The sequence below is a fragment of the Carassius carassius genome, chromosome 43, assembly GCF_963082965.1.
Source record: "Carassius carassius chromosome 43, fCarCar2.1, whole genome shotgun sequence".
Classification (NCBI taxonomy): Eukaryota; Metazoa; Chordata; class Actinopteri; order Cypriniformes; family Cyprinidae; genus Carassius; species Carassius carassius.
Window position 1 is genome coordinate 16,958,590 of NC_081797.1, and position 24,435 is coordinate 16,983,024.

The window sequence follows — 24,435 nt, forward strand, 5'->3', positions numbered from 1 at the left end:
TGTTTTTGTCAAACTAGTTTTTTTTTCCAGAAAGGAAAATGTCTTTTAAAGAGACAGTACACAAAAAAAATGTTTTGCTTTAAAGTAAAAAAACCCACAAATCTCATTCATGCTGATTTCAGCCCAGTTTGTGTTTGTCATAAGTCAGCAAAAACTGTTAAAATGTCTTTATCCCAGCCTGTCCTTTTTTCTTGCGTTTTGCTTCTGTTTCTGTCCTCCTCTAATGTCGTCCCGCCCTTATTTACATACTTTCTCTCTGTTTCGACATGAACGATCATCTGCCACACCCTACTGCAAAACCCAATGACTTCTTCACAAGCCGCCATATTTTCAACATTTCTAAATCATAGACTTTCTTATATTGAGTAAAAGTTTGCATCGGTGACATCTGAATCACAACAATGCCTTTCTTAGTTCTGCATGTTTAACATTATTTTGACCTCAACGTCAAATAGCTCCCGGCGATATAAAGGGCAGCTACGAGCTATGTCCCTCAGCAAATTACAGGGTACAAAACATTCAGTGTTTACATCACACCCATAACTGAGTGTCACAAACTGTTCTTTTGCTCGTGTTGACTGACGGCAGTTTTTGAAGAAAAAGTGAAGTGATGTCATTAATCTTCCATTCAGGACTTGAAGTTTAAATAATGCCACTTGTCACTTATAACACAGCTGTCTGGTGATTTTATCCATCACAGTCACATTTCTTAATATCTTTTGATAATATATGTAATGGTAATTGTTGATCTAAATGATATACAGGTTGTGTTAGTTTAAACATTATTGTTTTAGCTTGTTAAAGTCACATGTTAATAAAGGGCTGATGTTATTATGCTGTCTTCTACAAGAGGACTCCTGTGCTGGCTGGATATTTAGTGCTGAATTATGCTGACACCTTGTGGTATGGATGCAGACAAAATTAAACCAGTCACTTACGAGGCTATTGTCAGGTTAATTTAAAGGGATAGTTCACCGCAAAATGAAATTCTGTCATGATTTACTCACCCTCATTTCGTTCCAAACCCGTGAGACCTTCGTTCATCTTCAGAACTCAAGTTAAGATATTTTTTGTTGAAATCAGAGAGCTCTCTGACCCTCCCGAAGCTATGAGAATACTTCATGTGCGCAAAGAAAACAAAAATAGCAAATTATTCAATGATTCTTCTGCCTGAGTTACCTTCTTCCGCCATTTTGTACAGCACCACAATGCATGCATGAGCTTTCCCCAGAACCTAATCAACGAGTATTTGATTATTTGATCCAAAAATGTTCTCATAGCTTTGCCTAACACGCAGGCAAACAAGAAGCGTTACACACTGGGCCACATGGCTCTCATAGCCCTCATAGCTAACCATGCCTATAATAGTATAGGTTGTTCATTTAATTTTTTTATCAATAACCTAGAGAAAAATACTGTATATCAAAAAACGAACTTTTTTACCTCAAAATCAGTTTTTTTTTTTTTTAAGTTCTTCTGAGATGAAATGTTTGTGCTTTTTCACAGGCAGAGAGAGAGTACACTGAGCATGTGCACATTAAAGGGAGAGTTCACCCAATAATGAAAATTATGTCATTAATAACTCACCCTCATGTCGTTCCAAACCAGTAAGACCTCCGTTTATCTTGGGAACACAGTTTAAGATATTTTAGATTTAGTCAGAGAGCTCTCAGTCCCTCCATTGAAGCTGTGTGTACGGTCTGCTGTCCATGTCCAGAAAGGTAAGAAAAACATCATCAAAGTAGTCCACGTGACATCAGAGGGTCAGTTAGAATTTGTTGAAGGTCCAAAAATAGCAAAAACTATGACTTTATTCAGCATTGTCTTCTCTTCCGTGTCTGTTGTGAGAGAGTTCAAAACAATGCAGTTTGTGATATCCGGTTCATGAATGAATCATTCAATGTAACCGGATCTTTTTGAAACAGTTCACCAAATCGATCTGAATCTTTTGAAACGGTTCGCATCTCCAATACGCATTAATCCACAAATGACTTAAGATGTTAACTTTTTAATGTGGCTGACACTCCCTCTGAGTTCAAACAAACCAATATCCCGGAGTAATTCATTTACTCAAACAGTACACTGACTGAACTGCTGTGAAGAGAGAACTGAAGATGAACACCGAGCCGAGCCAGATAACGAACAACAGACTGACTCGTTCTCTGATGTCACATGGACTACTTTGATGATGTTTTTCTTACCTTTCTGGACATGAACAGCAGAACGTTCACACATTTTCAATGGAGGGACTGAGAGCTCTCGGACTAAATCTAAAATATCTTAAACTGTGTTCTGAAGATAAACGGAGGTCTCACGGGTTTGGAACAACATGAGGGTGAGTTATTAATTTTGGGTGAACTAACCCTTTAAGTGTTATCACTCTAGCTTGCTAAAAATGTACATATACATTACATAGACGTGTAATTAAAAGAATGAGTAGTAGTTAATAGTCTCTTACTGACCTGTTTAAACAAGCTGTCCTTAAAACAAACAAAACAAGCCCTTGCAAATTAATAATAATATTTTGTTATTATTATAATTCATAGGCCTATTTTACAGACACTTAATTTGTAATGGTATTTTATTATTTTGATCGCATTTAATATATTGTACTTAAAAAAAAAAGCGTTTTCATTGGTTTGTAAAAGCTGTTTTTATGCACGTTTTGGTCTGAGATTTTGTTGCATTTACACAGTTTTGACCAGCAGGAGTCACCATCGTGTGGTGTTTTCGAAACAGTGAATCATTTTGAGAAGCTATGTAAAAAACAGAAACTCATTAAATTGCTATTTTTTATTTAAAATCACTGTGATGGCATTTCTTCCCCACTCAAAACTCATCATACGATCGGATAATTTAGTGGAACATTAATGACTGTGTATCAGCCCGTGGTGTTTATGTATCTTAACACTGACACCATGGAACGTTTTTGCTTGAGTTAACTGCTTATTTAATTTTACTTTATTTTCTTTATAATAAATTGAAGCTTCTGTAATGTTGTTTTAATTTCAGTTACATTACTGACTTTAATTCACCAAAAAAAAGTGTCTAAATGTCTTTTAAAAAAGACCATGACTAGGACTATAATCTAGCATTCATAAAATGAAATTAAGTTTAAGGATGTAATTTTCCACTGTATGCACAAAATTGAAATGAAAGGAATGGGTATGTTAATTAGACTAACTTGTTAACTAGTAATTACAAAATGTTGCCTTTATTGTCGTCACATGATTGGTAGCAAAAAAACAAAAAAAACATTAAACACAAACAGATCTTACTTATTACAATCCAGTCTGACTTTATTTCTTTCATACTAAACTTTATTTACAATTAACTGAGGTTTAGATGATGTTTTAATAAAAATAATAAAGTTTGCAGTCACCATTATGTAGATAAGTGTTTGTATTAGTTGAGCCTTTGATCCTTGATGTTCTTTTCTGTTGCAACTCTGTGTTTGTGAGAAAATCTGATCAAAAGGTGTTGGTTATTTATTGATGCTGTCTCAGTCATCAGGCAATGGTTACATTCACAGATCACATCAGGAAGCTTATCTATAATTACTAGCTGTAATTCTTGCATTATTTGTAACAGTCTTGTGATGTTATGATTTTTCTCTTTTATTTTATAAAAAAGTATTTTCAGCAGTGTCTCTTTGATTCATACAAATGTCAAGAAACAATGAATGAAACAATGATGAAAATCAACACAAAGCTTTATTGTGACTTTAGTAGTTTAACATGAGGGTGTACAAATTAAGACAGAATTGATTAGCAGTAACTTTCCAGCAGTCTAACTCAAAATCAATGCTTTACTGTCAAGTGCTTTTCTATGTGACTTTTCTATGTAAAATGCATTATCAAGTTTGTTGCTTTTGTTGTGAATTCAGTAATATCTATTTATAGATATTTATAATATCTATCCATTTCTGTCCTGTTTAATTGATTCATTTACTTACTCCAATTCCCAAAGAGGAATTTGTGGACACGTTAAAATCACAACTTACGATTAAATACAAAATTAATAGTAGTTATTAAGATTGATGCAGTTTGGAATTGGTAAAAGGTGCTTGGAAAAAAATACGATCAGAATATCAACTTGTATAATAATTATGCACGCTCTGTACTCCCTGGGTTTAATGTTTATGTTTTGTCGCTGCGGCCGGACAGGACATCACAGTATGTTAAGGGCTGTAACATTTCCATTACTCGCTTGAGGTATTCAGCCAATCACAACGCACTGGATAGCTGGCCAATCAGAGCACACCTCGCTTTTCAGAAAGATGAGTCTTAAAAATTTTTACGCATTTCAGAAAGGCGGGGCATAGAGGAGAAACAATAATGTACAGTATGTGGAAAATAATGTGTTTTTTGAACCTTAAGGTGCATAAACACATTTTATTAAACCAAATACAATTACAATTTTACAAATTTTGACAAATACAAATAAAACATTTTTTTTACCAGCATCATATGACCCCTTAAAAAATGGAAGAAGGAAAAACTCAGTTTATAAAAATACCGTGTACATGTGGACATGGACTTAGAGTTTGTACTTGATTCTCAGCAGATTCTCAGTAGTTAATTCACAGCACATAGAGACTCTTTTACATAGATACCTACACAATGTGTATTTGATAGGAATAAAACGTCGTCAAATTTTAATGTAAAGGTTTATTATTGACGCTTTCCATAGAAATCAGTGAGCATTTAGCAAACTATAAATTTCTTTTTTTTCTAGTACTTACTTGAAATGTCTATTTAAATGTCTGAAATCTTCAAATAAATTAAATAAAGCGGTTGAAAACATTGAACAGTTTTGATATATGAAAAGCACCAAGCTTGTCTTTCTCTGGCTCAGCGCTAGCCAAAGCGCAGCACGGCGTGTAAAAGGGTTAAAATCTATCGCATTTCGGGGGTGGAGGGGGGACATATTCAACCAGGGGTAGGAGGGTCCTGACTGACTAATTGTAACCTAGATATGGTATCTTCTTGTTTCAGGGAAGGTCATCCATAATTAGCCTTGACATTATAATATATTATAATATTCTACTTGGCTAGTTTTTAATTAATGTTTTTTGTCTTCTGTGTATATAATTTTGTAATAAAAATAAGCTTCTGTTTCATAAACTTGGTGCTGATGACAGCTTAATTTTTTTTTTTACCTGAGCCTACCTTTTGAGTCTTGCTATATTCCAATATCATCATGCCTCAATTAGCTTATTATAGAATAAGAGTTGTTGTTTAAGATGTATGTTTAATGATTTATGTTGTTAAAATAAAATTCTGTTCCATAAATGCATTGTCAGCTGGTTAATTGTGCTACTTTCAGTACACCACAATAAGTACTGTCACAGTGTCTGGGTTGTGTCCCTGGGTTTCCACTAGATGTCCTCCTTTCTCACGGTGTCTGTCACCTTATCACTTCCTGTTCCCTTATTTGGTCACCTTCCTCCTTGTTTAGTTAATTGATTGTTCCCCACCTGTCTCCTGTTTCCCCTTTATCCTTCTGTGTATTTATACCCGGTCTGTCTGAGTCTGTGTTACGGAGTCCTTGTTTAATGTTAATGTTTAATTCATGTCCGTCATCTTGTCGTGCTCTTGCCTTGTGTCCTTGTTTGTTTATGTTTGGTTTGGTTTTGTTTGGTATCGACCTCTGCCTGGACTGTTTACCCTTTTGGATTACCCTTAATAAAAGACTTACTCGCAATTGGTTCTATCTCCGTGCCTCATTGGATCCCTGCCGTGACAGAAGGACTCCGTCACACTGAGATCCAGTGGTATGTCTTTTTCACGTTCCCCAACCAAAATGGCGGAGCGGAGAGCTAAGTATCTCCGGCTGATCGCCCTCCGCCAAGAGGGCAATGAGGTGGGTGCCCTGGCACAGGTGTTCTGGCCCCTGGCCGAGGGTATGGGATACAACGATGCGGCCCTGAAGGATTATTTCAACAGCGGGCTGGATGATCCAGTTTCTCAGGAGGAGATGGGGCATTTAGAGACACTGGAATTCTGGGAATTCGTGTACTTCTTGCAGCATAGGCTTCCGTGGGATGCCCCAGCCACTCCTGTCTCTTCTGCCAAGATGGCCGCTAACCCAGCGCCAATGCCCAAGCCTGTCACCAACCCAGATTCATGGCCCAAGATGGCCGCAAGCCCAGCGCCACAGCACAAGATGGCCGCCAGCTTAGAGCCACAGCACAAGATGGCCGCCAGCCCAGCGCCACAGCACAAGATGGCCGACTCAACGCCTGAGTCTCCAGACAAGGTGCCACTGACTCGCCATCATAGAGGGCGGAGGAGGAGACAGGCGTCTACCGTTCCTCAAAGCCCGGAGAATGTTCCAGAGCGGACCGCAGCCATCCAGGAGGACATTCCCGAGACGGTGCCCGAGGCTGTTCCGGAGGCCGAGGCGGTGCCCGATGCCGTTCCGGAGGCCGAGGCCTAGTCATCGTGGACCTTTCAGAGTCAGGTCAAGTCACTGGGTGGCCTTCTGCTCCGCCCTGTTGGACTCCGGCATCGACCACAGGGGCGTGGGGGTCATCTGCTCCGTCCTGGGGGACTCCGATGTCGACCACGAGGACGTGGTGGTCATCTGCTCCGCCCTGGGGGGCTTCCGCTCTGACCACACGGACATATTGGACTTCTGCTCCACCCTGGGGGCGCTTGCCCTGACTACACGGTTGTGGTGGTCTTCCGCTCCGCCCTGGAGGACTCTGGCCTTGACCACAAAGGTGTGGTGGTCTTCTGCTCCGCCCTGGGGGGCTTCATGTTGTTTTTTCCTTTTGTTTTTGTGTTAATGTCTGTCCCTGTCCCTTTCTGTTAGTCTGGCCCTCCATCCCTCCCCCTGAACCTCCTCCGGTCCTCCGCCCTCCTGGTCTTTCTGTGTTGTGTTACATTCTGGTGCCTGTTCCCCATGTTTTTCTTTTCTGGCCCTCCGTCCCTCCCCCTGAGCCTCCACCTGTCCGCCTCCCTCCTGGTCTGTTTTGTGTCTGTCATGGAGCGTCTGGGAGCCGCTCCGTAGAGGGGGGGTTCTGTCACAGTGTCTGGGTTGTGTCCCTGGGTTTCCACTAGATGTCCTCCTTTCTCACGGTGTCTGTCACCTTATCACTTCCTGTTCCCTTATTTGGTCACCTTCCTCCTTGTTTAGTTAATTGATTGTTCCCCACCTGTCTCCTGTTTCCCCTTTATCCTTCTGTGTATTTATACCCGGTCTGTCTGAGTCTGTGTTACGGAGTCCTTGTTTAATGTTAATGTTTAATTCATGTCCGTCATCTTGTCGTGCTCTTGCCTTGTGTCCTTGTTTGTTTATGTTTGGTTTGGTTTTGTTTGGTATCGACCTCTGCCTGGACTGTTTACCCTTTTGGATTACCCTTAATAAAAGACTTACTCGCAATTGGTTCTATCTCCGTGCCTCATTGGATCCCTGCCGTGACAAAGTACGCCACTTAGTACTGTAAGACTTTGAATGTTAAATTGCAAATTAACATCTGACCACTTTTGTGGGTTTGCTACTGTTACAGTTAAAAATCGTTGAAGGGTAAAAACATAACAGGCAGACATTGGTATGATGTAAGAAAAAAAGCTACAACAAATAAAATTGATAATGGGTGTGCAGATAATCAAGCATTGACAATAATCAGTCATTTTGGTGACACCGGGGGGCCTCCAGGTAAAATTCAGCTTAGGGCCCCATAAAGGCTTGGGCCGGCCCTGCTTGCAACAACTATGGTATATTTTAATGACAAATGTAGAGAGCACATTATTGTAGCGTGAAAGCACATAAATATAATGTGCAAGCTCAAATCTCTCCATTCACACGCAGATTTTATTTGCTCTTACACAAAACTGGACATGCTGCTCTCGCCCAGAGAGAGTGCATGCATTAAAAACACATCTCTCCTCTCACTCAAAGTGTGCACTCTCAAACTGTGTCCTGTGCACTTCAAATCAAGAAGAGTGCTCTCTCCTCCACATCATGAGTAGACACGCCCCTTACTGCTGATTGGCTACAAGTTTGTTTTGGTACTAGGCCTGACTCAGTTTTCTAAAGCATTTTTGAGAAAATACATACCCCACCTTTAAGTATGTTAACGATGCTTAAAGGGATACTCCACCCGAAAATGAAAATGTTGTCATTAATCATTTACCCCCATGTCGTTCCAAACCCGTAAAAGCTTCATTTGTCTTCGGAATGCAATTTAAAATATTTTGGATAAAAAAAAACGGGAGACTTGTGATTGTCCCATAGACTGCCAAATATAATACACTGTCAAGGTCCAGAAAAATATGAAAGACATCGTCAGAATAGTCCATTTGCCATCTGTGGTTCAACCGTTATGCTATGAAGCGACCAGAATACTTTTGTACACGAAAACAAAAATAACAACTTTATTCAACAATTCGTCTCCTCTGTTTCTTTCTCAAATGCAATCTTATCCTAACCTTCTAGGTTTTTCCAAAATGCTACTGCCAATTTTCGTGCCTACACAGTCTTTTCACCAACTCAGAATTCTGTTCAATATGCCTTGCAGGACTTCCAACAATATTATAGGAACTAAGATTATTTAAACCTTCCATGCTTAAAGAATCATATTGTACCATCACTCAGTAACTTCTGGGGTTAATTTTACACAACATCACTTTACAACTTACACACATCTCAGATAGCAACATAGTGTTGGCCCAGATCTGGCCCACATGTGACGTAGAATGATGGCACTTGGGCGGACCGCTCCTGTTTCCTAGATCTGGGCAAATGTCCTAACAATCGGTTACAAAACTATACAGGTATTCAAGGGCAGGCTCCAAGATGGTTTAGATCCTACCTGTCCGACCGCTACCATTTTGTTTATTTAAATGGGGAGTCATCTCATTTATCACCAGTAAAATATGGAGTGCCACAAGGATCCGTCCTAGGTCCCCTTCTATTTTCAATATACATGTTGCCCCTTGGTAATATTATTAGAAAATACGGGATTAGTTTCCACTGTTATGATGATGATACTCAGCTATATATCTCAACGAGACCAGATGAAACTTCTCAATTAATCTAAGCTAACAGAGTGTGTTAAAAATGAAAAAGATTGAATGACCAATAATTTTTCCTTTTAATTTGGATGAGACAGAGATATTAATTATTGGACCAAAAAAAGTACACAGAATCTTGATTACAATCACATATTACAATCTGCAACTAGACGGATGTACTGTTACTTCCTCTACAGTCAAAAATCTGGGTGTTATATTAGACAGCAATTTGTCTTTTGAAAATCATATTTCCCATGTTACAAAAACTGCATTCTTTCATCTTAGAAACATTGCCAAGCTACGAAACATCTTATCTGTTTCTGATGCAGAAAAGCTAGTTCATGCTTTCATGACCTCTAGACTGGACTATTGTAATGCACTTCTAGGTGGTTGTCCTGCTTCTTCAATAAACAAGCTACAGGTAGTCCAAAATGCAGCGGCTAGAGTCCTTACCAGGTAAAGAAAATATGATCATATTACCCCAATTTTACAGTTTCTGCACTGGCTACCTAGGTTCCGTATCAGTTACAAATTATCATTACTTACCTATAAGGCCCTAAATGGTTTATCTCCTGCGTACCTAACTAGCCTTATACCAAGTTTGGTAGTTGGACTTTTGGTAGTTCCTAGGATAGCAAAGTCCACTAAAGGAGGTAGAGCTTTTTCACATTTGGCTCCCAAACTCTGGAATAGCCTTCCTGATAATGTTCGGGGTTCAGACACACTCTCTCTGTTTAAATCTAGATTAAAAACGTATCTCTTTTGCCAAGCATTCGAATAATGTATCTCTTAAATTGTGAGTGTAGTTGCATCTGATCAAATGTGCATTCTTATTCTTCAGCTTGGGTTAAACTAATTAATTTTACTTTGTTGGAACAGCAGCTTTGCTAATGGCTTTGCTAATGATGTCTCTATTTGTTTCTATGTTTTGCCACGGGATTTACACAAGCTCCAGTCTGGATCCAGAACACCTGAGAAAAGATGATGCTGACCCTCAGAGGACCCCAGATGATCCTAACCTTGAATCAACAAACAGAACTAACAAATATTGCTACAAGTGTGACTGCATCATATAATAATTGCTGTTAATAATGTTCATCGTCTGGCTGACTATGTCTTGTATTAATTTTTTCTGGAAAATCCTGTCATACGCGCACAAACTGACAGTCTCCACTTATAAGCTACTACTAAATATTGTAGAAACTTAATTTTCTGTAAAGTTGCTTTGTAACGATTTGTATTGTAAAAAGCGCTATACAAATAAACTTGAATTGAATCTCTTAACAATCTCCATGCTACGTTTCTGAGTCTTGATCGTGTAAGGATCTTTGTTGTTTATAGGAGGGTCAGAGAGCTCTCGGATTTCATCAGAAATAACTTAACTTGTGTTCTGAAGATGAATGAAGGTCTCACAGCTTTGGAAAGACATGAGGGTGAGTAATTAATGACAGAATTTTTTTTTTTTGATGAACTATCCCTTTTAATTCAAACAATGAGCCGGCTGTAACTGCAGTCTCATATTTATGTTGGACAATGGACATATCTAACGTTCCCTCTTTGGTCTGCTATAATTTAAAATCCAAAGTACATTTTTCACAAAATTGTAGAACACCTTTCCATACAGTGATGAAATATAAAAGTATGGGTAAAACTGTAGCCGGGAATGGGTGGGATTGGCTCCTTCAACACAGTAAAGCCACTTTGCCATCCAGATGAAGGTCGTACATAATTTAGATACAGTTGATAATTATCACATGATCCCTTATTTGTCTTTTCAATGTTACTGATGGCCACATAATTCTTTTTCGAATATGAAACTTTTTTTTCCACATCAGTGTTAAAGCCTTTATGAATACTATGAACACACTGATTTCTGCATACTATTGTAATATTTGCAGAGGAACAATAACACACGCAGAGACAGAGCCAAGGTGAGTGCTGTTTACTTCGTAGTACTTCACTGAACAGATAAGTTCCGGGGAAAGTCACCATCCCCCTTACCGTATTTACTCTAGTACTGGTACTATAATTACCGTACAGTATTAACTACTACAACTATGTAGTAGAGAAACAGACTGGAACACATTTACATGGACCCCAAAACTTTATTAAAATATATACAGAACCAATATCCTTATGACTGTATATAAAATTTTATAAAACATTTTGCATAAAAGCATACAGAATTGTGCATGCATAATCATACAGGTGTAGATAAACAACAGCAAAGAAAACAGTGACAGTAACAAGAAATCATTGAGCTAAAAGTGACTTAAAAGTGCAAAAAAGAACAGGAGTGTGTCTCAGATATCATCCTCAGAGACCAGACAGTAAAAATCAGTGCGTGCGGCGTAGTCCCTCGAGCCGAGGTCAGACACGTCTATGTCTGGGGGTTTGGGTTCAGCCGTCACACCTGGACCTGCAGGAAGTACCGGGGCTCTGGAGGAAAGGGTCTTGTAGATGGGCAAACGCAAACCTGTGAAAGAAACACATTTTATATTTACAATTATACAGTTATTTAAATTACTTACAGGTGCAGTGTGTAAATTTTAGCGGCATGTAAGAAGACAATATAAAAATGTCAGCAAATACGGAATTTAACCCAATAAAAATATTAAATAACGTTTTAACCCTCTCAAGGTAGGCGTTGCTGATTTGCAACAGTTAAAAACTAAAAACCTTATTACTCCAGATACATAAAATATGATACTAAAATACTAAAAACTTAAAAAAAAACTTTACTAAAGTTACTAAAACTTAATTTGAGCCTGAGAGGATTAAAAAACAAGACAACCAACTGCATTCGGGGAAACTCTTTCTTGTATTCCTTAATGGGCAGTCTTCACTGAACTCATTCAACTTCCTACAGGGAGAGAAAGATTGCAGAAAGACTAAAAATGTAAAAATATGACATATAGCATCCAGTTATGATAACTATTAAGCTGTTTCTCATGTTATCTAACTGCAAGTGTAGCATAACTGCCTATAATCTAAAACTAAACATTAACTATAACCCGTTTCATAAAATACAACTACTGGCCAGATTTCCGAGAGGTAAACTAATGCATTAAAACACAAAAAAAATACTGTAATTTTCTTAACTTTCTGACGAGTGATTAAAATATCTTTACAATATATGATATCTTTACAGATTAGCGACTGGCTCTTTCATTCAGAAGGCGGGGCTTCCTGCGATTGTGCGGCCATATTGAGGGTTGCATTTTTCCCCATTCAAAACATGGTGTCCATGAGAAGTGCTTGTTGTGGCTGCATGGTGTTATCAACCACATGATGGTGGTATTATTCCAGTAACATATAAAACTTACTGCAAATAGTGGCAATTATTTGCCCCTTTGTATTGTAGTACATAACCAAACAGAATATAATAATGTTTTCAATGTAAATTTTTTTTTTCAAATTTTTATATGGATGCTACACTAACCCTACACGATACTTCATTTTCACCTTTTTGATTATTTCCTTCATTTTTATTGAAAGTAATTGCCTTTCCGAAGTGATATAAGATTTGAAAAGGGAGAAAAAAAGTTAGTTAAAAAGGCGGGTTTGAACCCATCTCGATCTCAGCAAAAAGACTATGTCTCGTGCTTTACCAGCTATGTCACTGAAGCTGACGTTCAGTGGCCGTCCTTTGTAGTGTTGACTAGCCCAATCACACTTTGGTGGGCGGAGTTAGTGTAAATAGCTTCTGCTAACAAGGCGGGCTATTTGCACTACTGTTTTGTTTTCTTTGCACACAAAAAGTATTCTCGTAGCTTCATAACATTAAGGTTGAACCACTGATGTCACATGGACTATTTTAATGAAGTCCTTGCTACCTTTCTGGGTCTTGAACTTGTCAGTTGCATTGTTGTCTATAGAAGGCCAGAAAGCTCTCGGATTTCATCAAAAATGTCTTAATTTGAGTTCCGAAGATGAATTAAGAGGTCTTACAGGTCAGGAACATGAAGGGGAGTAATTAATGAAAGAATTTTCATTTTTGGGTGAACTATCCCTTTAAAGGAAGCGTGATCCAGATCAAATGTCACTGTTGGAATGAAACTGAATGAAGATAAACTGAAGAAGCACATTTCATACCCAGATCTCCTGCGGGATCGGGGTCCGGTCTGCAGTCCAGGTAATCAAGCTGCTGCGTGAGCATGGGATCTTTATCACCCTGCAGCAGAGTCTGCGGATCGCCAGCAGATTCACTGTGAAATGTCAACTTGTGCGGCAACGCCAGTGCCAGCTCCTTCCAGAAGCCTGAAGAAGGGGTCTGTGGGAAGGGAATGAGAATGTTTAGGCTTGTTTAACCCTTAATCTAAATCTCTCAGATGTATTGAGCACTGTGAGGGTCTGACCATGGAGTGTGCTCCCCAGGTGAGGGTCGTGATTCGGGGCTGGTGTTGTCTCAGCTGGTGACTGACATCCTGGCTCATTTCCTTCAGCTGCGACTGAAATATGATGAAGATGGGCTTCCTCGACAGCTCCATCAAGTGCCACAAACCCTGTCTGAACATGAAACAGCATCTAACGTTAAAGCTCATATGTTTCTTACTCTTTTGAAATGGTCTGATGTTATTATAATAACAACATGTAATAATAATGTAAATACTAAAACAAGTTTGATTTGATTATAAGAGTGTGAGAACATGTTAGGTCATTATTATTGGTTAATATTATTATTCCAGCCCACATGGCTTTGATTAAATCAACAGAAACGAAAAGTTGTTACAGAGACAGAGAAAGTTTTTATATTTGGTTAAAAGCTTGTTTCTGTCACGGTTCATGAATTCACTCTCTCTCTTTCGTCTAGCGTGCTGTTGTGTGTGTGTGTGTGTGGGCGTGGTCACTGATCAGCGATGATCAGCAGCGCCAGCTGGTTTCAATTGTTTGTCCCTATATAAGTTCAGTAACTGGTGTTTCATGTTGTCAGATCGTTGTTTTCTCCCCGGTGTTCTCCCGTGCTGTTCCCGTGTCCTTGTTCCTGCCTAGTCTTCCTGTCTTCGTCGTTCGTTCCTGGATTGTCACGCAACACTGGATTACAGCTACTTCACGTGGATTCCTCACTCACCGGGATTCAAGGGATCGTCACTGGATCGAGCACCACCACCAGTTGTCCACCGAAGTCCCTGCGTCATCTGACCATCAGCCTTGTGTCCGCCCGCCTGTGTCTCCTGTGATCGTGCTCATTATCCTGACCTTCTTGCCGTTTGTCAATAAATACGCCTTGCGTTTACATCCTGTGTCTGTCATACGTTACAGTTTCATAATGATTTTCATCACATAAATATATTTCTTTACGCTACAACACAATAATCATGAACAAATGAGATATTTATAAAATAAATAATACAATAATATATTTATTAATTTAAAAAGTAAAAAAGGAAATGAAAAAGGATGAATTTCAATGTTATTTACTAGTTTGTTTTTTAAATAAATTAATCAAAAAGGAATCCTGCAATAAATCTATCACAGGTTTCAGAAGCGCATTCACAACACTGCATTGACGCTGCTGACGTGTAATCTTTGTTATTGAACGCACCAGAAAACACGTCCGCAGCGTCAATGCAGCGTCGTGAATGCATCCACAACAGACCCGGAATAGAAGACAGTGCTGAATAAAGTCGTTGTTTTTGCTATTTTTGGACCAAAATGTATTTTTGATGCTTCAAAAAATTCTAACTGACCCTCTGATGTCACATGGAATACTTTGATGATGTTTTTCTTACCTTTCTGGACATGGACAGTAGACCGTACACACAGCTTCAATGGAGGGACTGAGAGCTCTCGGACTAAATCTAAAATATCTTAAACTGTGTTCCAAAGATAAACGGAGGTCTCACGGGTTTGGAACGACATGAGGGTGAGTTATTAATGAACACTCTAGTCATAAAGGGATGGACATGGTCAGAAACGATACTCAGGTAGGCTGTGGCGTTTAAACAATGCTCAATTGGCACTAAGGGGCCCAAAGTGTTCCAAGATAATATCCCTCACACCATTACACCACCAGCAGCCTGAACCGTTGAGACAAGGCAGGATGGATCCATGCTTTCATGTACTTTATTACAAATTCTGCCCCTACCATCTGAATGTCACAGCAGAAATCTAGACCAGGCAACAGTTCTCCAATCTTCTATTGTCCAATTGTGGTGACCCTGTGTGAATTGTAGCCTCTGTTTCCTGTTCTTATCTGACATGAGCGGCACACGGTGTGCTCTTCTGCTGCTGTAGCTCATCTGCTTCAGGGTTTGATTTGTTCTGTGTTCAGAGATGGTATTCTGCTTACCTTTCTTGTAACGAGTGGTTATGTGAGTTACTGTTGCCTTTCTATCATCTCTAACCAGTCTGCCCATTCTCCTCTGACCTCTGACATCAACAAGGCATTTTCGTCCACATAACTGCTGCTCACTGGATATTTCTCTTCTTCAGACCATTCTCCGTAAACCCTAGAGATGGTTGTGTGTGAAAATCCCAGTAGATCAGCAGTTTTTGAAATACTCTGACCATCCGTCTGGCACCAACAGCCATTCCACGTTCAAAGACACTTAAATCCCCTTTCTTCCCCATTCTGATGCCTGGTTTAAACTTCAGCAAGTCGTCTTCACCACATCTAGATGCCTAAATGCATTGAGTTGCTGCCATGTAATTGGCTGATTAGCAATTTCTGTTACCAAGCAATTGAGTACAATTGTGTACCTAATAAAGTGGCCGGTGAGTGTATATAAGCAGGGTTGAGTGGGAGACAGTATAAACAATGCAAATTAATGCAAATACACTGTATGTTACCTGAAGTTGGTTGTGCACCACTCCTGCTCCAGGTACGACTGAGAGAGAACAACAATCAGCCGGCGACAGCGACTAATGTTCATCAGCAGCTCTGCAGACGGCTCTGAGCATGACACACACATAATATAAATCATCTGTTTTAAAAATTTCTACAGGTTTATTTCTTTTTAAACTCTAATACAAGCTCGTCTAACTTAATATATATATCTTTATGCATGCATATTATATACACTGTTTACTTAATAGATTACATATAAGATTTCATTCGTGAGATTTACCGGCTCCAGGAAGGATGTTTGTGTCGTTGAGCAGCAGTTTATGACTGTACTTGCTCTCCAAATGAGGTTTCAGGATAAAGTTGACAAATTTCCTGTCATTCTCATTGCTGACATATGAGATGTAGGCGTCATATATTTTGCCATCTGAGAAACAGCAAAAAATCATCATGAAATGCAATATGTAATCACAGATGATAAAGGGCTTTAACATATAGAATGCAAACGAACCATTGAGCTCATACTCTCCGTAAATGTTCCTGTACCACAGTTTAAAGTTGAGTCTGCACTTGGAATAGACCACCGCTGCCAGAGCGAGCACAAGCAGCAGGACTACTGACGCCACCACTGACCCGGTGCGACTTGGCGATTCTGTGCATAAAAGATAGGATAACCCTTAGAATCAAGTACACAGAAAGAATTGGAATATATTTCACAGTTTATATTAAAATTTTAGAGCATTTGAAAGTATAAATGGATGAAGAATATGAGAATGCATCGTATAATACTGAAGTAGGCAATATTATAAGACTAAAGTAAATAATTTGTTTCTTACTGTACTCCTTTACGTTGAATTGCGCGGTGTTGTTCCTTACCACACAGAAATACACACCAAAATCAGCCTGATCTGTCAGGGTTAGTGTTAATACACTGCTCTTAATGATGTGACCCTCATCAGGATACCTGTCAAGTGTTTACATTTATTAGAGTGAGGAATACTGAACAATATTTGACTTAAACTAGTTAATTTGTGCTCTGAAATAAAGCTCGGCTGTGTTCAAAATAGTGTACTAGCATACTACTGTGAGTGTAGTACACAGGGAGTATGCAAATTGTATGCATTCAGAGAAAACTGATGATGTACAATGCCAAAATACGCTATATACAACAAGTGTAGACTGTGAGGTGCATACAGTATCTGCCACAATGCAATCTGCTTGACTTAAAAAATATCTACATATAATTGCATCTGTAATGAATTTCTGTAATTACATCTGTAATTACACTGTTGACCTATCCCTTACACCTTAACCCACCCTTAAACCTACCCATACCACCAAACCTGTCCTTAACTTTACCCATATCCCACCTCAATAGCAGCAAACTACAATATGAACACAATAAGTGTTTTTTTTTTAAATGTAAGAACATAGTAGTTAAGACAACCTAATATAAAGTGGGAACACTGATTATTTAATTAAACGGCCTTGACAGAATATTTTGTTAAAAATTAATTTAAAACAAGCCATTTTTTATGTCCAACAAAAATGGGTGACTTCTGCTGAAATAAATGAGAAAAATCTCACAAGAACTTTTTTCATCACAGTTCTTAATTTTATATATTACAATTCAGACTTCGTTTATAACGATTCTAAGAATTTTTTTTCTATATATAATAAACTCAGAGTTTTGAAATGTAAACTTTTTACTCTCAAAAATTTTACATTGCGAGGTATTAACTGAATCCTGACTTCACAACTCACAATTCTGACTTTGTATCTTAATATTCAAACTTTTTACTCGAAACTGCATGATGAAATCGCAAATCTTTTTCATGAATTCTGAGTTTGCCTCGCAATTCAGAAATAAAATAAAATTGCGAAAACAATAAAAATGAAAAGATAATTGCAACTTTTTCTTACAAATGCTAGTTTATGTCTTGCAATTCTGTTCATATCTTGTAATTCTCAGTATTGCAAAAAAGTATTTGTAACATATAAACTAAAAAAAAGTCGCAATTACCTTTTTTAATTTTGCATTTTTTTTATTCTCTGATGCACAGGCTGCCATTGTTTACTGCACAGTATGCAGTACGCTAGTATTTAGAACACAGCCAGTGATTAATTTCAAACTAAAGTTACAAAATCTCTTTGATAAGTTTCCACTTCAATATTTTAATAACCGATACATATACAATGCCTATATTCTGTATTTGACCCTGCGTCATATACCCACCAGTCTTTAACATTTTTAGAGTAGGTGAGGTTGGTAAGCGGTATGCCATCTTTTATCCACTCCAGATGGTCTTTGCAGTCTGAATCGGTGTGGTTTAAACCTATGGATGCTGTGCAGGTGAGGACCACGCTGTGTCCAAGCATCACCGAAACTGACTGAGTTTGATCATGCTTGAACTCTGGAACGCTGCTACAAGGCGGATCTTTGTTTTGAGAGGGGAAAACAAGAAATAAGTGAGTATCAGTGTGTTACAATGGATAAAACTTCACTTTGTGCCAAGTAAACTGCTAGATTCTTTATACAGGTAGATGTGCACACATGAATGGCGCTCAGCTAAAAACAATGACTTCTTTATTTGGCATAACCTTGCTTGAGTCTAATCTCAGGAGAGATGAGTGAAACTCTATTCTGATCCACAGGTGAGGCTGTTTCTCATCAGCACTGCTTCATATTCCCATGTTCTCATATTTAGATTACCATACATCTGCCAACATGGATATGGTATTTTATGCTATAAATTGGAAAGGAGTTCATAAAAAGTTCATTTAATCGTCATTCATTATGAAAGCTCGGCTGGTGACATGTCCATCAAGGAATCCATTAATAGAAATCACTGCCAACATAAATATTGTACATGTAGATTCCCGGGAACATGGTTGGGAAACTCCAATATGGGCAGAGTTTGGAAGTAGGTCCATAAATCCAACAAACTTTAGGACTGCTTGTATTGTTCATACACAAGTTAATCATGTCAGGACAGTCAGTTTGACCTTTGAGAATCACTTCGTCTGCAGTGCAAGGTACACATGATCTCTGAGGATTTGAGGTAAGACAGATGTGATGTGATAGAAAACACCTTTCCAGGAAATGCCTTGGAAAGGGAAGTGAGGAAAGAAATAGCCCAGCCCCTCCCTAATGAGCGATTTAATAACGAATCCAGTGACAGCGCTTTGAATTTTTTGTCTGTAATAAATCTGACCACAAGATAGCGACACTTGTCCAAGCCATTTTTTCACAGTCGAAAAAGAAAATGAAGAGGCCAAACAACAACAAACTACTGGAGATACAACAAAAATAGACATCTGTGTATAACGCAAACACTGAACAAGGAAACTATTCAGTGCATGTGTCGACACTATTAAACATATATTTACTACTATTTTATTAAACCACAAGTACAGTTTGAAATGCGTTTAGCGTTATGTATACGCTAAGCATTTGCGTTAAAACTGAAGTATATCTTGGGCTTTACTCTACTCTTTGGGCTTTACTTTACATTAAAAATGCCACCGGTCCTCAGGTTTAGTAGAAGGGATTTACAATATCTAGTATGTTATCAGTAATCGGGTAATTTATTTATGTTTATTTATTTATCAGTATTGGTCAATATCAGGTATACGCACTTGGCATTTAGAATACCTTTGCAGTCATCAACTGTTCAATTGAAGTTTTAATTTTAACTTTAATTTATAGCTTTAAAATAATTTAAAAACATGTGCAATCACATTACAGAAATTTCGCGGACAAAAAAGGTCCATTATCTATAATCTAATCGACTGTGTCTTATCCTGTGATGAACTTTTTTTTTTTTTTTCGTTTATGTGTTTTACTTTAAATTCAGTTAGACAAAATAGTGTAAATGTATCTGTTATCGGTCATAAGATTATCGGTGCTGAATCCCAATTTTCTAGTATACTTGGTTTAGCAGGTTAAGTATGTAGAGTGTGCTTGCAATATCCCAGCCCAGCATTTGTGTAAAGTCATGTTTTTCAGGCTGAGGAATCAAATAAAACTGTTTTAGTGGGCAATCTAGGATGTAGATGAACTGTATATCCATTATAAAATGTTTCCACCTACAACCAGTTCTTAAAGCTGAAATATATTTGATATCCAGATATATTTAAAGTATCCAAGCATGAAACTGAAAGTAGAGAACTTAAACGTGCAGTATGGAATTTTTGGCCACCAGGGGTCACTCAATCAAAACAATAACATGAGACGTACTTTGATGACGTCGGGAAAGAGCGTAGGCTCATGGGAGTTGTTGTTCATTGGAACACGCGCTCTGTCGCTCCCCACATTCCTCACTCATTTTAACTGAGGCCGGCGACACACTGGATGCGTGGCGCAAGCATCTCAGCTGCGTGGCGTGACAGTTTTTAATTCGGCTCCCATGTTAATAGGTTAGAGCAGGGTTCCTCAAATCTTACCCTGGAGGTCCAATGCACTGCCGAGTTTAGCTCCAACCCTGATGAAAGTCACCTGCCTGTGATTTTCTAATGATCCTGAAGACACCGACTGGCATTGATTAGCATGCTCAGGTGTGGTTGATTAGGGTTAGAACTAAACTCTGCAGTAAAGTGGATCTCGAGGTCGAGATTTGAGGATCCCTGGGTTAGAGCTTGCAGACTGCCTGCGTGAGACGCGTGTCTCAGGCGCGGCTCGAGCCGCGCGGAAAATGTGTGCATGCTAGAAATAGAACCGGCGCCTATTTTTCACGCGACACGCACGCGTGTTTGAAGCGTTTCCAGGCAAAATATAATAGGAAAATATGTTTATATGTAATTTTGTACACAAATACATATTAATTCATGACATTTTGATGTTTGAAAGTCTATAGGTTGACATAAATTCAGATACAAATGTAATTTAAAAAATAAATAAATAATTATCGATTTTCAAATATTGCACCTGTCAAACATCGTCTATTTTGCCGTCAATACTGTTGACGGTGTCCTTTATCAGTAGGCTTTATATTTATGTTCAACATGAAGTATAGATATTGTTGTCATGAAGACAAGAGCCTGGTCTGTCAGCGGTATCCCTTCACCTACAGCAGCAGCAGCCTAGTATTTTGACAATCACGTCTTTTCGAACGGAGAGATATATGAATTATCAGACCCCTATCAAATCAATATTCCATTTAGCTAGTAGTAATATATGTTAAAAAAAAAAACACGGTTGCCTTTCGTTAATAATTATAATTAGGCTACGTTTATACTATGATATCGAACAAGATAGTGAACTGCATTTGAAGCTACTTTATCCAGCTAGATATAGAACACATGTAGATGTACATTATACTCTTCATGAGAGCTAGTCGGTCTGCGTTTTACACAAGACATCATCGTTTCACAAAATATACGGATAGATACAGTTAGCTGAATGGGTGCATACCTGTTTATTAGAATGCAAGCATCTCTCTGTAGTTTCAGCTTGTCACGAAGCTCTCTCTATCTTGGAAATGCAACTCCAATATTTACCCGTGTCTTGTTTGTTCTCTTGTCCCAAAACTTTCTCAGGTCATTTATTTCACTCGTACGTTTGCGCTTCACAGAACGTGCAGGCAAAGCATAATCATGATCCATAACTAAGTTATTGATTGAGGTATAAATACTAATATAAACAATATAAATATAAAATATAATAGTCTCGATCAAGGCTAGCTACTACTTTTTCTTCTTCGTCTCGTCTTTGCTTCTGTTCACCTTTGTACTTGGCGGTTCCGCAGGAAGTTCGATAAACTAGAGGGGTCAAAGTTTATATGACGCCATAGACGGGCGACAAAACGGAAATAAAGAAACGTGCCGTGTCTTCTAATTAAACTATAATTTTCTCTGGATTTTAAAGTTCGTGGAAACTGTCGGGATAATGTAAGTACACAACAAAAAAAAATATATAACATAGATATAGTGATATCTGCTATTTTTAAAGCAGAAAAATTACATATTGTGCCTTTAACTTTCACTTTCACTTTCACTTTTAATTTGCATGTATTCAAAGCAAGTAGGAAGAAACAATAGCATGTATTTCCTGTAACTCAACTGGTAGAGCACAGTGCTGGTAATGTTAAAGATTCAATTCCCAGGCAAAGAACATAGTGATAAATTAAAATACTGTATTGTACATGCCTTTGGACAAATATGTCAGCTAAACTAATAATGTCAATACCATGGATTTAGAGGCAAGAAAAGACTGGCAGAAGAAGGAACAATGTTCAATGTTATGAAAGCAAAAATAGACAAAAGCAGAACATACTCTTGTTCCAGAACAAGTTTACACTGTATTGCTCACTTTACAGCCACTTTTACCCATGTAGGTCAATCACATGATCTATCGCAGATGCTTTACATAAACACACACACACACACACAAATGGCAAGATGTGAAAGCTAATATAGGCGGAAGAGCGATATGTCTATCATTATGACAACAGGTTTGACAAATGCTTTATGCTGTATGAATGAAAGGATTTTACAGTATTACTATATAACCTATCCCATGGGTTATAACACTAGTCACAACTGTTTAAGGGTAATTACAAGTATTTTTAATATCTTTGAAGTTGAATAGTGATTAGTGCACCAGATCTTGTCAGTGTGTAATAAGTAAGATCATTGTTCTGCACTAAAGCCAGTAACTTCATTCAATCATTAAACAGGAGCAGCTGAGCTAAACAGGTGCAGAGTTCCCATTACAGGTTGAGAGGGTTTACTCCTGGTGGTAGACAAACAAGGTAAAGAACTAATGCTTGCATGGATGAGATGAACAATGTTAACTGGAAAAACAGCTTCAGTGTAAGGGGTCTTCAGGCCATCATCATATATTTGTTATGTAAACATGTGAAACAATAAAACTAGACTGCTATCCATAAAGGCTGAACCATGTTCACAAGAGGGGTTTTCAAATGTTCAAACAGGGCAAATTGTCACGTTTTAAACAATATTCATTACAATATTTGACATTTTTGTACATTTGTATTGTACCGTTTCAGGATTTCAGTTGTTGTTGTTTTTTTCGTTTCACTTTAAAATTTCCCTTAAAAAAAAAACTATAATAGGCCGTTTAATGGCAGATTCCATTGTCATAACTAATCCATAGTGTGACAACATGCCCCACAATAGGTCAATGTATTTAATGAACCGTGTCTTTTTACAGAGGCAATAGCCGTAAAAATAAAAACACATTCACTACAGATAGATAGATAGATAGACAGACAGACAGACAGACAGACAGATACTTACCCGCAGACTGAGTAAACGCGAGCGATGTCAGATAGAGAATCAAAAGACAACGCCACATCGCAGTCCTTTCATAAATCCTTTCATCTGAGTGAAACAGCTCGTGTCATTAAGTTAACCAACTCAAACAGAGGTTGGAGGTGGCATGTCTCTCTGAGCAGCTGCAGGTAAACGCGGAAGGTTAAACCGAGTCTGTCGCCCAGAATCACTGACTGTACTGTGAAATACAGCGACGGTCACGTGGTCCAGTGCACCTGAGCGAGCTCTTCTTTGAACAGGTGCGCGCGCAGGCGTCCACATAGACGCGCGCTGAGTCCCAATTCGCATACTATCCGTCCTAAATAGTATGCGAAACTAGAATTAGTACGTCCCAAATCGTAGTATGTTGAAAAGAGTATTCCAAAGATACCCGGATGGTCTACTATTTCCGGTTAGAATTCGAAGTGTAGATCAATGCACACCTAAGTGCTAATATTGCCCACAACCCATTGCGTGCGGGAGGGAGGAGCTTTGCGATGGCTTTGTTACACACATTGCACATGAACGTCAGAACCAGCCGCCTCACAAACGACCTGTGTTTGGTTCTACGACGAAGCCGCCCTGCTTCTTCACTCCTCAACTTGGTAGAAGAACACAATTGTAAAATGTATTGTGAAAAAAAACGATGAGAAAAAAGATGGGAATAGTAAATAAAATTTTATCGGACATACAAGAATGAATGAAACGTTAACAGTTGTGGCGTGCGTAACTAGGCAACCACGTTGTCGTTCACGTTGCATGACGTCATCGAAGTGTGTCCCAGAACGTGCATACTCTTTTGCTACACACTCAAAAGTATGTACTTTTTCCTCACAAAAACAGTACATACTTTTAGGTCGTAGTATAAGTAGGCGAATTGGGACTCAGCCGCGGTCTCGTGTCGTGTGAAGTACAGCTGGGCTGGACGGGGCGCTGTGAGAGGACTACTAGGATGTCGAGAAGCGTTTTTTAAAAACTTTAACTAGGCTATCTTTTAAATGAAACGATAGGTGCAACTGCGAAACGCTACACAACGTTCAAAACGCCTGTCTGACGTATGCGTCCATTCCCAGGAACTAAAAATAGCGCGCGTCCTGCTTCTAATGAAGAATCGAGATGTGTGGAAATGAGGAAGTCTAAAGAGAAAACAGTCCGTTTACATCGCATAAGTTTGTGGAAAAAACATGGTTTGACATTCACTTGTATAGGCCTATAGAAACTGTAAATTCTAAAATTTTAAAGTTGTTAATTATAAAAAGTTTTTTGATAGCTGTACAGTTAATTGAGGACATATCATCCTTTTATCGAAGCAGGAATCTGAATGAACTCGGGAGCCGGATCAGCCTGGTT

General features: G+C 38.6%; 1 protein-coding gene across 2 annotated transcripts; it reads right to left on the minus strand.

Moving 5' to 3' along the window:
- Positions 1–11,108: 11,108 nt before the first annotated feature.
- On the minus strand, positions 11,109–23,360 carry LOC132124704 (single Ig IL-1-related receptor-like). Of its 2 annotated transcripts, XM_059535845.1 has the most exons (9): positions 23,071–23,360; positions 18,047–18,248; positions 16,647–16,774; positions 16,322–16,462; positions 16,094–16,237; positions 15,816–15,918; positions 13,382–13,532; positions 13,119–13,296; positions 11,109–11,499 (listed from the first exon to the last, which is right to left on the minus strand). In XM_059535845.1, the coding sequence occupies exons 1-9, from the start codon at positions 23,126–23,128 to the stop codon at positions 11,327–11,329; spliced, it is 1,278 nt and encodes a 425-aa protein (XP_059391828.1). In that variant the 5' UTR covers positions 23,129–23,360; the 3' UTR covers positions 11,109–11,326. The 2 variants fall into 2 exon arrangements, with proteins under 2 accessions (XP_059391828.1, XP_059391829.1); XM_059535846.1 differs by lacking the exon at positions 23,071–23,360 and having other exon boundaries at positions 18,058–18,236.
- Positions 23,361–24,435: the final 1,075 nt, after the last annotated feature.